The 12,200-nt window shown below is 37.9% G+C and overlaps 1 protein-coding gene across 1 annotated transcript in view; it reads right to left on the bottom strand.

Annotated features, from left to right (window-relative positions):
• Positions 1 to 12,200, bottom strand: part of PDSS2 (decaprenyl diphosphate synthase subunit 2) — a 255,269-nt gene that overhangs the window by 75,883 nt on the left and 167,186 nt on the right. The window contains exon 4 of the mRNA XM_082856030.1: positions 8,138 to 8,212. Coding sequence (XP_082712156.1) covers positions 8,138 to 8,212 — 75 coding nt within the window. The remainder of the gene's footprint in view (positions 1 to 8,137; positions 8,213 to 12,200) is intronic.

The raw sequence follows: 12,200 nt of genomic DNA, 5'->3' as shown, positions 1-12,200 counted from the left end.
AAAGAATAAAAATAGAAGAGGAAATAAAACCAAAGCAATCAAAAGAAAAGAGACTGTAAAAATCAGACTGAAAAATCAATGTAAAAGAAAGGAGAAAAAATAAAGTCAATGAAAGCAAAAGCTGGTGCTCTGAAATCAATAATATTGTTAAGCCTCTAGGAAAATTAGAGAGAAGATACAAATTACCAGTATCAGAAATGAGAGAAGTGACATTACTGCAAATTCTACAGATATTAAAAGGATAATATGGGAATAATATGAAGAACTTTAGGCCAATAAATTTGACAACTTAAATTAAATAGTGTTTCATTGCAGCGAACAAACTACCAAAATCTACTCACGAAGAAATACATAACCTAAATAGTATGATACTTTTAAGCAACTAAATTTGTAGTAGAAAAAAAAAACAAAAAAACTTTCCCATAAAGAAAGATCCAGATGGTTTCATTAGTGAATTCTATCAAATATGTAAGGAAGAAACAGTACTAATTCTACACAAAATCTTTCAAAAAATCAAAGAGGAAATACTTCCCAATTCATTTTGAGGCCAGCATTATCTTGATATTGACAAAAGACAAAGACATTACAAAGAACTGAAAATAACACACCTTATTCCTCACGAATAAAAATGTAAACATTAACAAAATTTTAGAGTATCAAATCCAACAATATAGAAAAGGGTGACTGCATTATGATCAAGTGAGGTTTATTCCAGGAATGCAAGGCTGATTTAACATTTGAAAATCAATCAATTAAGTCACCATATTAACAGACTAAAAAAGAAAATCTCAAAAGAGAAGAAAACTAAAAAAAAATATATATACATACATACATACATACATACATACATACATACATACATATATATATATATATATATATATATATATATATATATATATATATATAATCACCTCAGTAGCTCCAGAAATAAAAATGGTCAAAACCTAACATTAATTTCTGGTAAAAAACCCTCAGGAAATTAAGAATATAAGGGAACATATTCACTAATCAGGAGCCTCTATCAAAACCAAAACCTGCAGCTAACATCATACTTAATAGTGGTCAAATATTGAATGTTTTCTTCCTAGCATCAGGAGGAAAGCAAGGATGTCCATTCTCACCACTTCAACATTATACTGGAGGGTCTAGTTGTTGGATCTGGGATTTGCTTTTATCCTACATACATACAACCTAGTGAGTTAGTCTGTTACTGTTTTGCTGTTTTGTGGATGCTAACAGAAGACATAAGACTCCTGGTTCAGAGATAAAGGACTTTATTATTTATGGCATGGGAAGAATCATGTGCATTAGCATATTTGTGTTGGTTACCCTTTACCCCAAATCCTGCAGGGGCAATGCAATGGGCTCAGACGGATGCTATGCCTTCAGTGGACTTATATTACAGCTAACGAACACTGAGTTTGGGGGATCCACTGCTTTTGTAGCAAGGAGTGATGTATATATTTATTATCTTGATTGTGATGATAGCTTTACTGGTGCACACATATATCAAAACATATCAGATAGTGTACTTTAAATATTTGCAGCTGACTTACATCAATAAAGCTGTCAGAAAAATGAGAAAAATCTTCCATTCCAAGCACTCTAGGCCTTTCTATATCATTAATTTAACAAATATTTTTGGGCTACTACTAATGTGCTAGGCACCGTGCTGATATTGGGATTACTATGGTAAACAAAATCCTTCCTCCCATGGAGTTTATATTCTTGTAGGAGGAGACTGAAAGTAGACAATAAGAAAAACATCAGATGGTGGCTATTGTGATTAAGATAAAGAGAATTAAGTAGGGTGGCTACTTTAGATTGGGGGTGGGTCATCTCTCTGAGAAGATGATACCGATGTAGAGATATGACTATCAAGAAGGGGCCAACCACATCGAAGTGGGAGAAGAGCACCTCTGACCTTCATCATTATTTTGGCTTTCTAACGGTTCTCATTTCCCTCCAATCTCCTGTAAGCCACGCTGAATTAACTTCCCCGAAGGTTAATATGATCGTGTAATTACTGTGTTTAAAAACCTTCATTCTCTCTCTTATCTCAATTACTAAAAAGGATATTAGCTCTACATTCCAGCATTATGAGTCTTCTTGCATATGACAAAACCTACTTTTCCAGTCTTCTCACTATTCCTTTATTCTAACATGGAGAAAGCCCTGATCTTACGTATGCTTCCCTACTTTTGATCATGCTGTTTCTTCTGCTTGAAATGCCATCCTTCTCCTCAAGGATGCCATCAGGAGACATCCTTCCTATCCTTAAATGTCTGTCTCAAATATCACATTCTCCATAATATCTTTTCTGATTTTCCCAGCCAGATGTAATTTTTGTTCACAAGTCCCTCCTGTTATATTTCTCAATGGGAAAAACTCAGCTTGCTCATTTTTTATTATATTTTAGATGGTGGCATAGGGCTTTGCAGATAGGACATAATCCATAACTTCCTAGTGGACTGAATTATCTTATTTTTGTTTTACTTGAAAGCTGCATGAGAGCCAAAAAAAAAAAGATAAACATAAAGATAAAACAGGGACTTCCCGTGGACATCCAGTGGTTAAGACTTTGCCTTCCAGTGCAGGGGGTGCAGGTTCAATCCCTGGTCAGGAGCTATGATCATATATGCCTCACAGCCAAAAAACCAAAACATAAGACAGAAGCAATATTGTGACAAATTCAATAAAGACTTTAAAAATGGTCCACATAGAGACTTCCCTGGTGGTGCAGTGGTTAAGAATCCCCCTGCCAATGCAGGGGACATGGGTTCAATCCCTGGTCCAGGAAGATCCCACATGCCGTGGAGCAACAAAGCCCGTGTGCCACAACTACTGAGCCCACGCGCCTAGAGCCTGTGCTCCGCAACAAAAAGCCACCACAATGAGAAGCCCACACACCACAATGAAGAGTAGCCCCTGCTCGCTGCAACTAGAGAAATCCCGCGCACAGCAAAGAAGACCCAGTGCTGCCATAAATAACCAATAAATAAATAAATAAATATTTAAAAAAATGGTCCACATCAAAAAAATCTTTAAAAAAAGAAAAAGATAAAACAAATAAGTGGATAGAAGTTATCTTGCCCCACAAAAACAATGATATTCCTCATAAGAGAATAATCTACTGGAAATATAATGTGTTTAGAAAAAAATAGAACGGATCTTTACAATTTCAGTGACTCTGTTAAAATCAGTTCTTTTCCAAGACAACTGGATTCTCTTTAAAACCCTCTCACTTTCCTGAGACTGGGACCAAGCTAACATGAGCAGAACCTCTGAAAATAGGGAAGAAGTCTGCTGTTATCCATCTCAACACCAACATGGGTTGAAGACACATGCCTTACAGAGGACCTTGATTAGATTCCTAAGGAGGGAGCAGGAGTGGATGGGAAATAAACAATAAAAAATCAGAAAAAGAGTGTGTTGGGATCCCCAAGATCACCCCCAGGTTTGATGGTTTGTGAGGAGGATACACAGGACTTAGCATATAGTTGAACTCACAGGTGTAGTTTATTACAGCAAAAGGATACAAAGTAAAACCAGCAAAGGAAAAAGGTGCAGAGATGAAGTCTGGAGGAAACCAGGTGTAAGCTTCTAAGAATCCTTCCTCTACCAGTGGAGTCACACAGGATGTGATTAATTCCTCCAAGAATTAACATGTATGAGAACATATGTGAAATGCTGTCTAGCAGGGATATTCACTGGAGACTCAGTTTTCAGAGTTTTTGTTGGAATTGGTGATGTAGGCAACCACTGCCTAGGATGTACCGAAATTCCAGACTCCCAGAAAGAAAGCAGGTGATCAGTATAAATAACATTGTTTGCAGAGACAATTTAGGTACAGTGCACTGCCCTTATCAGTTAGAGAACGGTGGAAACATCCCTAAAATCCAAGGCCAACCTTACAAGCGGTTTTTCTAAGGACAGTAGTTCTTTTCTGCATAGGGATATATTGAAAATATTCTTACTTTTTTAATTCAAGGATCTCACTTTCAGATTTTTCTTTTTTTAGCAAATAGTATGAAATAGAGCAAAGTTATGTACACTAAAATGTTCATCACAATATTGTTTAAATTAGTTAAAAAAAAAACAAACCACAAGTGTCCAAAAACTGTGGACTGGTTCAGTAAATTATAGTACAGTAGTATGAAGAAATATTAAACAGCCATTAAATATTTTTGAAGACTTTTAATAACAAAAATGACTATCCTGGAGAGTAAATCAGGATGAAAAATTATATGTACAATAATAACTCAAAAATGGGAGAAATATAGAATGAACTCTAGAAGGAAATACACTAGAATGTAATCATGATTCATTTCTGGGGGATGGCTTATATAAAATAATTTTTATTTTCCTCTTGACCTTTTCTGTACTTTCAATTTTTATTTAATGAACATGTATTTACTTTTCTAATTAGAAAACAAGTTATAATAATAAGATAATTGTGTTAAAAAGATTTTAGATAGGGCTTCCCTGGTGGCGCAGTGGTTGAGAGTCCGCCTGCCGATGCAGGGGACACGGGTTCGTGCCCCGGTCCGGGAAGATCCCACATGTCGTGGAGCGCTGGGCCCGTGAGCCATTGTCGCTGGGCCTGCGCGTCTGGAGCCTGTGCTCCGCAACGGGAGAGGCCACAACAGTGAGAGGCCCGCGTACAGCAAAAAAAAAAAAAAAAAAAAAAGATTTTAGATATAATGGCCTATGGATTCAAAGCAAATTTTGCTAAAATGTAAAATATTTAGCGTGCACAGTAATATGAATACGATGATTAGGGAACTCTTAGGATGGCAAACGACCATTTAAAGTGCATTTTTTCTATCTGATGTGCTTCTTTCTTCAATTAGCTAACAAAAAAAGAAAAAGCAGGTAAAGTGAAGGGAGATATAAACACTAAAGAAAGCACAATGGCTGATTTTTATTTCAAGGAAGAAATGGTTCGCAAACTAGCAAATGCAAAAATAAAAATGTTATTTTTCAATGGACGGAACAAGGATGAATTTCCTAAATAACACTGAATCCCAATTTACGTACAATCTGTTAAGTATTACTAACATAAGTCACATACATTTTCATAGTTTTAAGGAGGATTAGGTAATTACTCTACAAACTTCTAGAGAAGGTGATTTCTAACATATTCAGTTACGATTCCCCTCCATTTGCTTTAATGCATCTACCCTAGTCACAGAGATACTACTCCACAGAAAGCTATTTTTATACTACCCAGCTTCTCCATCACTGTAGTAAGTAGCCATATAGAAAACAGACCACTATTGTATCCTCTTATCCCTGGAGAGATGAAATGGTTTGCAGCTTATTTTAAATCACAAAGCAATTCTTTTGTGTACTGAATTGGCCCCAGGCTACGGAGGTTGTGCAACTCACTTCCCACATGACCTCCACTTGTGGCTGCTTCCCAATCTTGTCAGAACATGAAAACCTTGAAGGCACTCCATGTGGGGGGCAGTGCTCTCTCTGTCTCTGAAATGATTCCTGGGCCAAGTTAGAAAAACCAGATTCTGAACAGCCACTGTAATGGCAAGCACACGCAGAAGGGGAAAAAAAAAAGCTCAGAATTTTTCTGGTTAGGAAGGGAAATGTGGTTAACCTAAATTGGACCTAAAGAGCAAATGAAGGCATCAAGAAGCACTCCCACTGCTTCAGTTCAACTATGCATTTCTGTTTCCGTTATAAAAAAAGAACAGCTCTTTAAATGGTTTGGCTATATTCAGAAATGTAACTGCTTAAAAAGTTCTCAAGTGTTTGAAAGGACTGTGTTTGGGAAGGTGGTGGGGAAAGAGGGCAGATGACAAAGCATTGCTAGAGTCTTTTGAGTAAAACTTAAATTAGATAATCAAAGTCAGCAACTGGTGCTTGCTAAGTGATGGTTCATGTATGATCAACAGTCCTTCAAAGACTCTGCTGCTGCCTCTCTTCTCTTTCCCAGGAAGAAAGAGATTATATAGGACTTGGAGTCAAAAAACCTGGGTTCAGATCATGTCACTGTCAAACATGCATTAACAATTTCCAGACACTATGCTTTCTTGGCATTTGTCATCTCTGAATTTTAGGCTTTTCCTCTATAAAATGGGTACCAACAAATGTCACCCTTTTCATAGGTGATTATGTAGAAAGTATAAGCAAACTGTGAAGTGCTAAGCATTTTTATTGTTGTTGCTAGTAGGTCTGCTTGAAATATAAAAAGTACTTAACAAATGTTCACAAAATTATTAATAAACTGGAGTAATTATAGTGGACAAATGATAAGAGTGAATAAGTCAAGAACCTTAAAATCAACAATAACACTTTCACTTAAAACTTAACAGATATTTAACTATAAAACATTAATATCTTATATGGAACTAAACTGAACACCTTAGAAATATCCCGGGGGGGAAACAATGCTTCAGCTGCCAGAAGAGGTCACTGTAATCATCATATATGGTAGGATCTCAGGTATGGCAGAGGCATGCTAGCAAATCAGGTTTCATTAAGGTTACAGAGGCAGTGAATGAGAGGTTAAGAGCCTGAGGTCTGAAGTTCAATCTCAACTAACAAGTTGTATGACTATGGGCACATTAATCTTTTCTAAGCCTCAGTTTTCACAGATGTAAAATGGGGAGAGCAGCAGTCGCTGCTAGCAGGATTACTGTGAAGACTTTAAGGAAGAAACAGGTGAATTACTTACCACAGTGTTATTTGCTTACCTACCATCGTCTTCATCATACTATATACAAGGGGTCTTTTTATAAGTGGAACTAGACCAGGAGTCCTCCATTTTACAATCTCCTATTAACCCTCAGCCATGGTAGAGAACTATGGTATGCTTTTGTTTTGTTTTGTTTTGTTTGTTTTTTGGCACTACGCGGGCCCCTCACTGTTGTGGAGCACAGGCTCCGGACGCGCAGGCTCAGCGGCCATGGCTCACGGGGCCAGCCGCTCTGCGGCATGTGGGATCTTCCCGGACCGGGGCACGAACCCGTGTCCCCTGCATCGGCAGGCGGACTCGCAACCACTGTGCCACCAGGGAAGCCCTATGGTATGTTTTTGAAAAACACAGGAAAGGGGGTCTACTGTGGTCATATACCCTGTCAGGTCCCCACACAGCACTATGCTGCTTAGGTGAAGTTTGATATGCCTGCCAGGAACTATGGTTCCCTGAACCAAATGATAGCAGATGTTCAAGGTATAATTCTTCATATTTCACTAACCACTCTCTGAACCATCCAGAATCCCTGGGTTATACTTTTAAATTTTAAATTTCATATCCAAGTTGCTCATGCCCTATGTTTCACTTCCAGTAAAATTTGTCTTTCTTTTTTCACATGGAAATGTCAAAAAGCTTAAGATGTGCATACATGCATATTTTTTTTCTAATTTGCAGTGAGTGAAATCTTGCTAATGCAGAAGCTTAAGAAGTTAGAATAATGAAACACTTATATAGGAGTCCCTTATAATATTTTATAACATTTTAACTGATGGTGGTGGTCAATGAAGCAATTGCTTCACATTCAATATCCTGCTGAAATGAAATAACTGCATTTTAAGGAAATAAAACGTAACCCTTTTTGAGATGTCCTGCTAAATGAGTCAAAAATCCTTAATTCTAGATCTATAAAATTAATCAAAATAATCCAACTGTGCAATCATCTTACGTCTTATCACAGAGAATTTAATAATGCAGTAAATTCTGGTTCTTGGATATAAAAGACATTCCTCCCTCATGCCCCCAACAGTCACCTTCCTGGGACCATGTCCACTCTTTTGGGACACGGAAAGCCCCTTCTTCTGAGGAAAGGCTGGGTCCAGCCACCTCAGCGTGAGCTGCTTCTCCAGCCTGCCTGCCTTTTTGACAGTGCTACCTACCAGCCAGAAGCATCCTGGTGTCTTCTGGGCTGCTGCAGATTGAACAGACTTTGAATCCAGCCAGAGGATAAGAGGTTGTTTTAATTGGCTAAATCTGCTATGTGCAAAGCATATGACCATGCATTTGTAGCCAAAACACTAATCTAAAAAAATGTCACGAACAATTTAAACACAAAACAAGAATGATATTTTTGCTTGTCAATTCTACTTTTGCCACGAGGGTTTTTAACCTAACATTTTATAATGACTACCAAATCTTTACCTTTGCTGAAGTAGAATTTTCATGGTATACTCCTTGTACCAAATCCATAAGAGCACTTGCTAAAAGTTCCACAACCTAAAAAACAAGAAAAAAATCAAGAGAGACAATTAAAAAAATGTATTCCTATTTTTACCTCAGAATGCTTCACAAGGCTTAGTAGCAAGGCAGTATTCTGCTTGATAGAAAAAAAAAAAATGGGGTTATGTGCAAAGATCCTGGCAAATGGCATTGCCCACCTGGATATTAGAGCTGTGATCCAATATTTCCGGTCATAATTCAAGCAAAAAAAAAAAAAATCTTGTAAGCATAGCATTTAATATATATGAAAATCCAGTAATAGCCATATTGAACATAAGCTTAAATTTCAGATAACTAATGAAATTTTTCTTTTAATTAATTTATTTTTGGCTGCGTTGGGTCTCCGTTGCTGCGCGTGGGCTTTCTCTAGTTGCGGCTAAAGGGGGCTACTCTTCGCTGTGGTGCGTGGTCTTCTCATTGTGGTGGCTTCTCTTGTTGTGTTGCACGGGCTCTAGGTGCATGGGCTTCAGTAGTTGTGGCACGCGGGCTCTAGGGTGCAGGTTCAGTAGTTGTGGCACATGGGCTTAGCTGCTCCACGGGATCTTCCCGGACCAGGGATCGAACTTATGTGCGCTGCATTGGCAGGCGGATTCTTAACCACTGCGCTACCAGGGAAGTCCCTCAGATAACTAATGAAATCTTAACCCAATTTATTTGCTGAATGTTTATTTCTGTCAGGTGGATACTTTTTCAATATCCCCATTGTGGGAGGCATCACAATGCTAATTTTCATACGTAATACAGAGAGAAAAGCAACCTTTCTAACGTGTTCATTCTGTTGTACTAAAAATGCACTGTGGATATATTTGGTGTAGGGCCCCTGGGTCAAATGTACCATAAACACTGAAAATTTTTACAGAACTGTAATATTGAAATTGTATCATCAAACCTGTATTATTTTCAAGGCCCAGGCTATTAAAAAAAATCAAACAAAATCAAAAGCTTTGAACTTGTTCCAGAATGTAAAACAAGCAGAAAATAGTAAATGGTCTCTTTGGAACTACTGTACAATTTAGAGTTGTTTGCATAAACCATCTTAATTCAAGAGGATAAAACAGTGGTATTTATTATAATGTTCAGTGCAGCCATTTCAAACAAGAATTCCTCAAGGCAACCCTACCCGCTTCTTAAGAAGTCTTAGTATCTTATATACTTAACTTCCTATGTTATGCAGTCCTGTATCAGATTTCCACTCTTTGCTTCCTAAAATTTAGCTCAGTTTTGACTGAATTAAAGGATTTTGTTTCAGCTTTTATCATTCTTGTAATTGAAGACATTATTAAGCCAAAGGATACAGACCCAAACAACAAGATACTTCAATCTCAGGTACCTTGGATTTAATAAACATTTTCTTAGAGGCAAATGACATGAATTTTTAGAAAGATATGCTTTAAAATTTTAACACATAAGCATTTATCTCCAAATTTATATTTACATGCATCCTGCACAACACACACAAGGCTGCCGATATGGAAATTTTGCTGATTAAAGGGATTATTTTTTTCTAGCTCTGCAGATGGGTTAATTTGTAAGACCTATACAAAGTCTTTTTTTTTTTTTTAATCGCATTGCCCTTTAGGTAACCAAATACTTAAGAAATATTGTAGCAATATGAGCTGCAGAGGAACTGCGAGGACAATGATCCTACAGTGTTACCAGATGTGTTGAGTTATTTAAGTGGGGAAAGAGAGAAAAATGAATGGATTTTTTCCCCCCTGAAGGTATCAGATAAGCTCTATTCCCAAATCCAGGAGGATAGAGTATTGCCAATAGGTCTATGAAAGACTGTAACTAAATGCACAGCATCAGATTGGATTACAGTTTATACAAGCAACATCCCAAGATCCCTCTGATGGCTGGACACATAATACAGATCAATCAGTCACTAAGAAATGTTATGGTTTTGAAACAGTTTGAGGTCTGAGACCAGCACTGGTAAAGTGAAGAGGGATTTACAAAAAGAAAGTCCGACACTAATTTTAACAATGGATCTGGTTTTGGATAAACAGAGTGTTCCTTTATTTCCCTGAAATTCCAGACCAGGAAGAAGCAACAAAACCTTTTTAGTCTCCAATTCTTTTTCTGTTAATGCAATTAGCAAATATATGTAGATCTGTACTTACAAGTTTATAATTTATAAATGACCTGTACTTCCAAACGGCCATCCTTGCTTAAGCAGAATACACCTCCACTGCCAACAGCAACCATCAAGGAAAAAGCTTTGGACTTCCTTAGGTTAACAAGTCCAGGAAGGCAAGAGAGTATAAAAAGCAGTCTAGCCTAGGGGAGTTGAATATGTCCCAGGCAAAAGTGACTTATCCAGCACACACTTAAATATCTTTCCACTGCCTGAAGTGTTTACTTTTAAAATTATACCAAAAAGAGATGTGTTTAAGTATTATCCTCCTTTAAAATTGCAAATATTTCTAGGAAGACCACAGGGCTAACAGCCCATACATATGTTAACAAGACCATTTAATGATCTCATCTTTTTTTTTCATCACATGGTTTACTACCACAGGCATTCACCTGTTTAGATAACTACTGTACTTAAATACAAGAAGGCACCTACTGGGACTTCCCTGGTGGCTCAGTGGTTAAGAATCCGCCTGCCAATGCAGGGGACACGGGTTTGAGCGCTGGTCCAGGAAGATCCCACATGCCGCGGAGCAACTAAGCCCGTGCGCCACAACTATTGAGCCTGCGCTCTAGAGCCTGTGAGCCACAACTACTGAGCCCGCACGCCACAACTACTGAAGCCCGCATGCTCTAGGGCCCACGTGCCACAACTACTGGGCCTGTGTGCTGCAACTAATGAAGCCTGCGCACCTAGAGCCCATGCTCCTCAATAAGAGAAGCCACTGCAATGAGAGAGGCCCGCGCACTGCAATGAAGGGTAGCCCCTGCTTGCCGCAACTAGAGAAAAGTCCACGTACAGCAACAAAAACCCAATGTAGCCAAAAGATAAATTTAAAAAAAAAAAAAGAAAGCACTTGCTTAATGAGCTCCTCCCTTCCCTCAGATTACTGAGGAATGATTTGTTCAAGCAACCTAAAACGGTAGCAAGGATAACGTCAGCCAGAAGAGAATCTAGAGCTCAACTGCCAGACTGTCTGAGACTAAGAGCCCCCGTCCCAGACTTTTTGGTGCTCCAGAGAAAGACCAAGGACTTCTGTTCCAAGCCCAGGGGGGCAAGCAAACACTTTCTACTAGAAAAAGTGGGTTTTAATTCAACAACAGAACACATGAAAAGACTATTTTAACCAAAATCAGAGGTCTCTGTAACACTGACTTGTTGCATCCTGAAACATTATTTCAGATTATATGACTGTCACCAACACTATTATAAAGTTTAGTTTACCTGCCTAGAGAGTAATCAAATAGGAGATGTTTCTTCATTTCTGCATTTCTGGAGGTTGTGAGAACAGCAGAATTGCTTACCTGTACATGCAAATGCAAATATGCTTTTTTCTTTGATTTGTGTCGTGTTTAACGATACAGCAATGTCATACACTATCTCCCAATCTTTTAAGTAACACCTTAGATTTCAGTGAGCCAGAAGTCGTAACCATTCACAATGTCAGTGTTATGAGCTGGTTTCTCGTGCCACCTCGTTTTTGGCTACCAGAGAGGAGGTTGCATAGGAAAGGAAGTGGACATCAAATTGCTGTTCTCAAGCAAACAATCTCTGTTACCTCTCCCATTTTAATCACTACCTTCTCATCAAAGATAAGGAATAGGTAGTATTCAGATCTGTCTGAACCTTAGCACAATTACAGATCCAATATAACTGACCTTTGGAATGAATTTCTTAAATGGTTAATTTACAGGACAAATTTTACCAACTGCAAGGGAATATGTAATTGCTTCCTTCTTTATCTTTTGGCAAGGGTAACTAAAATTCAGTGATTTTTTTTAAACTGAAAAACTAAAGTGATGCATACTCTTACAAAAGGTGTTGTAATTATTATATAATAAAATTATA

Source organism: Leucopleurus acutus (genome assembly GCF_964270905.1).
Source record: "Leucopleurus acutus genome assembly, chromosome: 15".
Lineage (NCBI taxonomy): Eukaryota > Metazoa > Chordata > Mammalia > Artiodactyla > Delphinidae > Leucopleurus > Leucopleurus acutus.
Note: the sequence above shows the minus strand (reverse complement) of the source record. Positions and strands in the feature narration are given on the sequence as shown.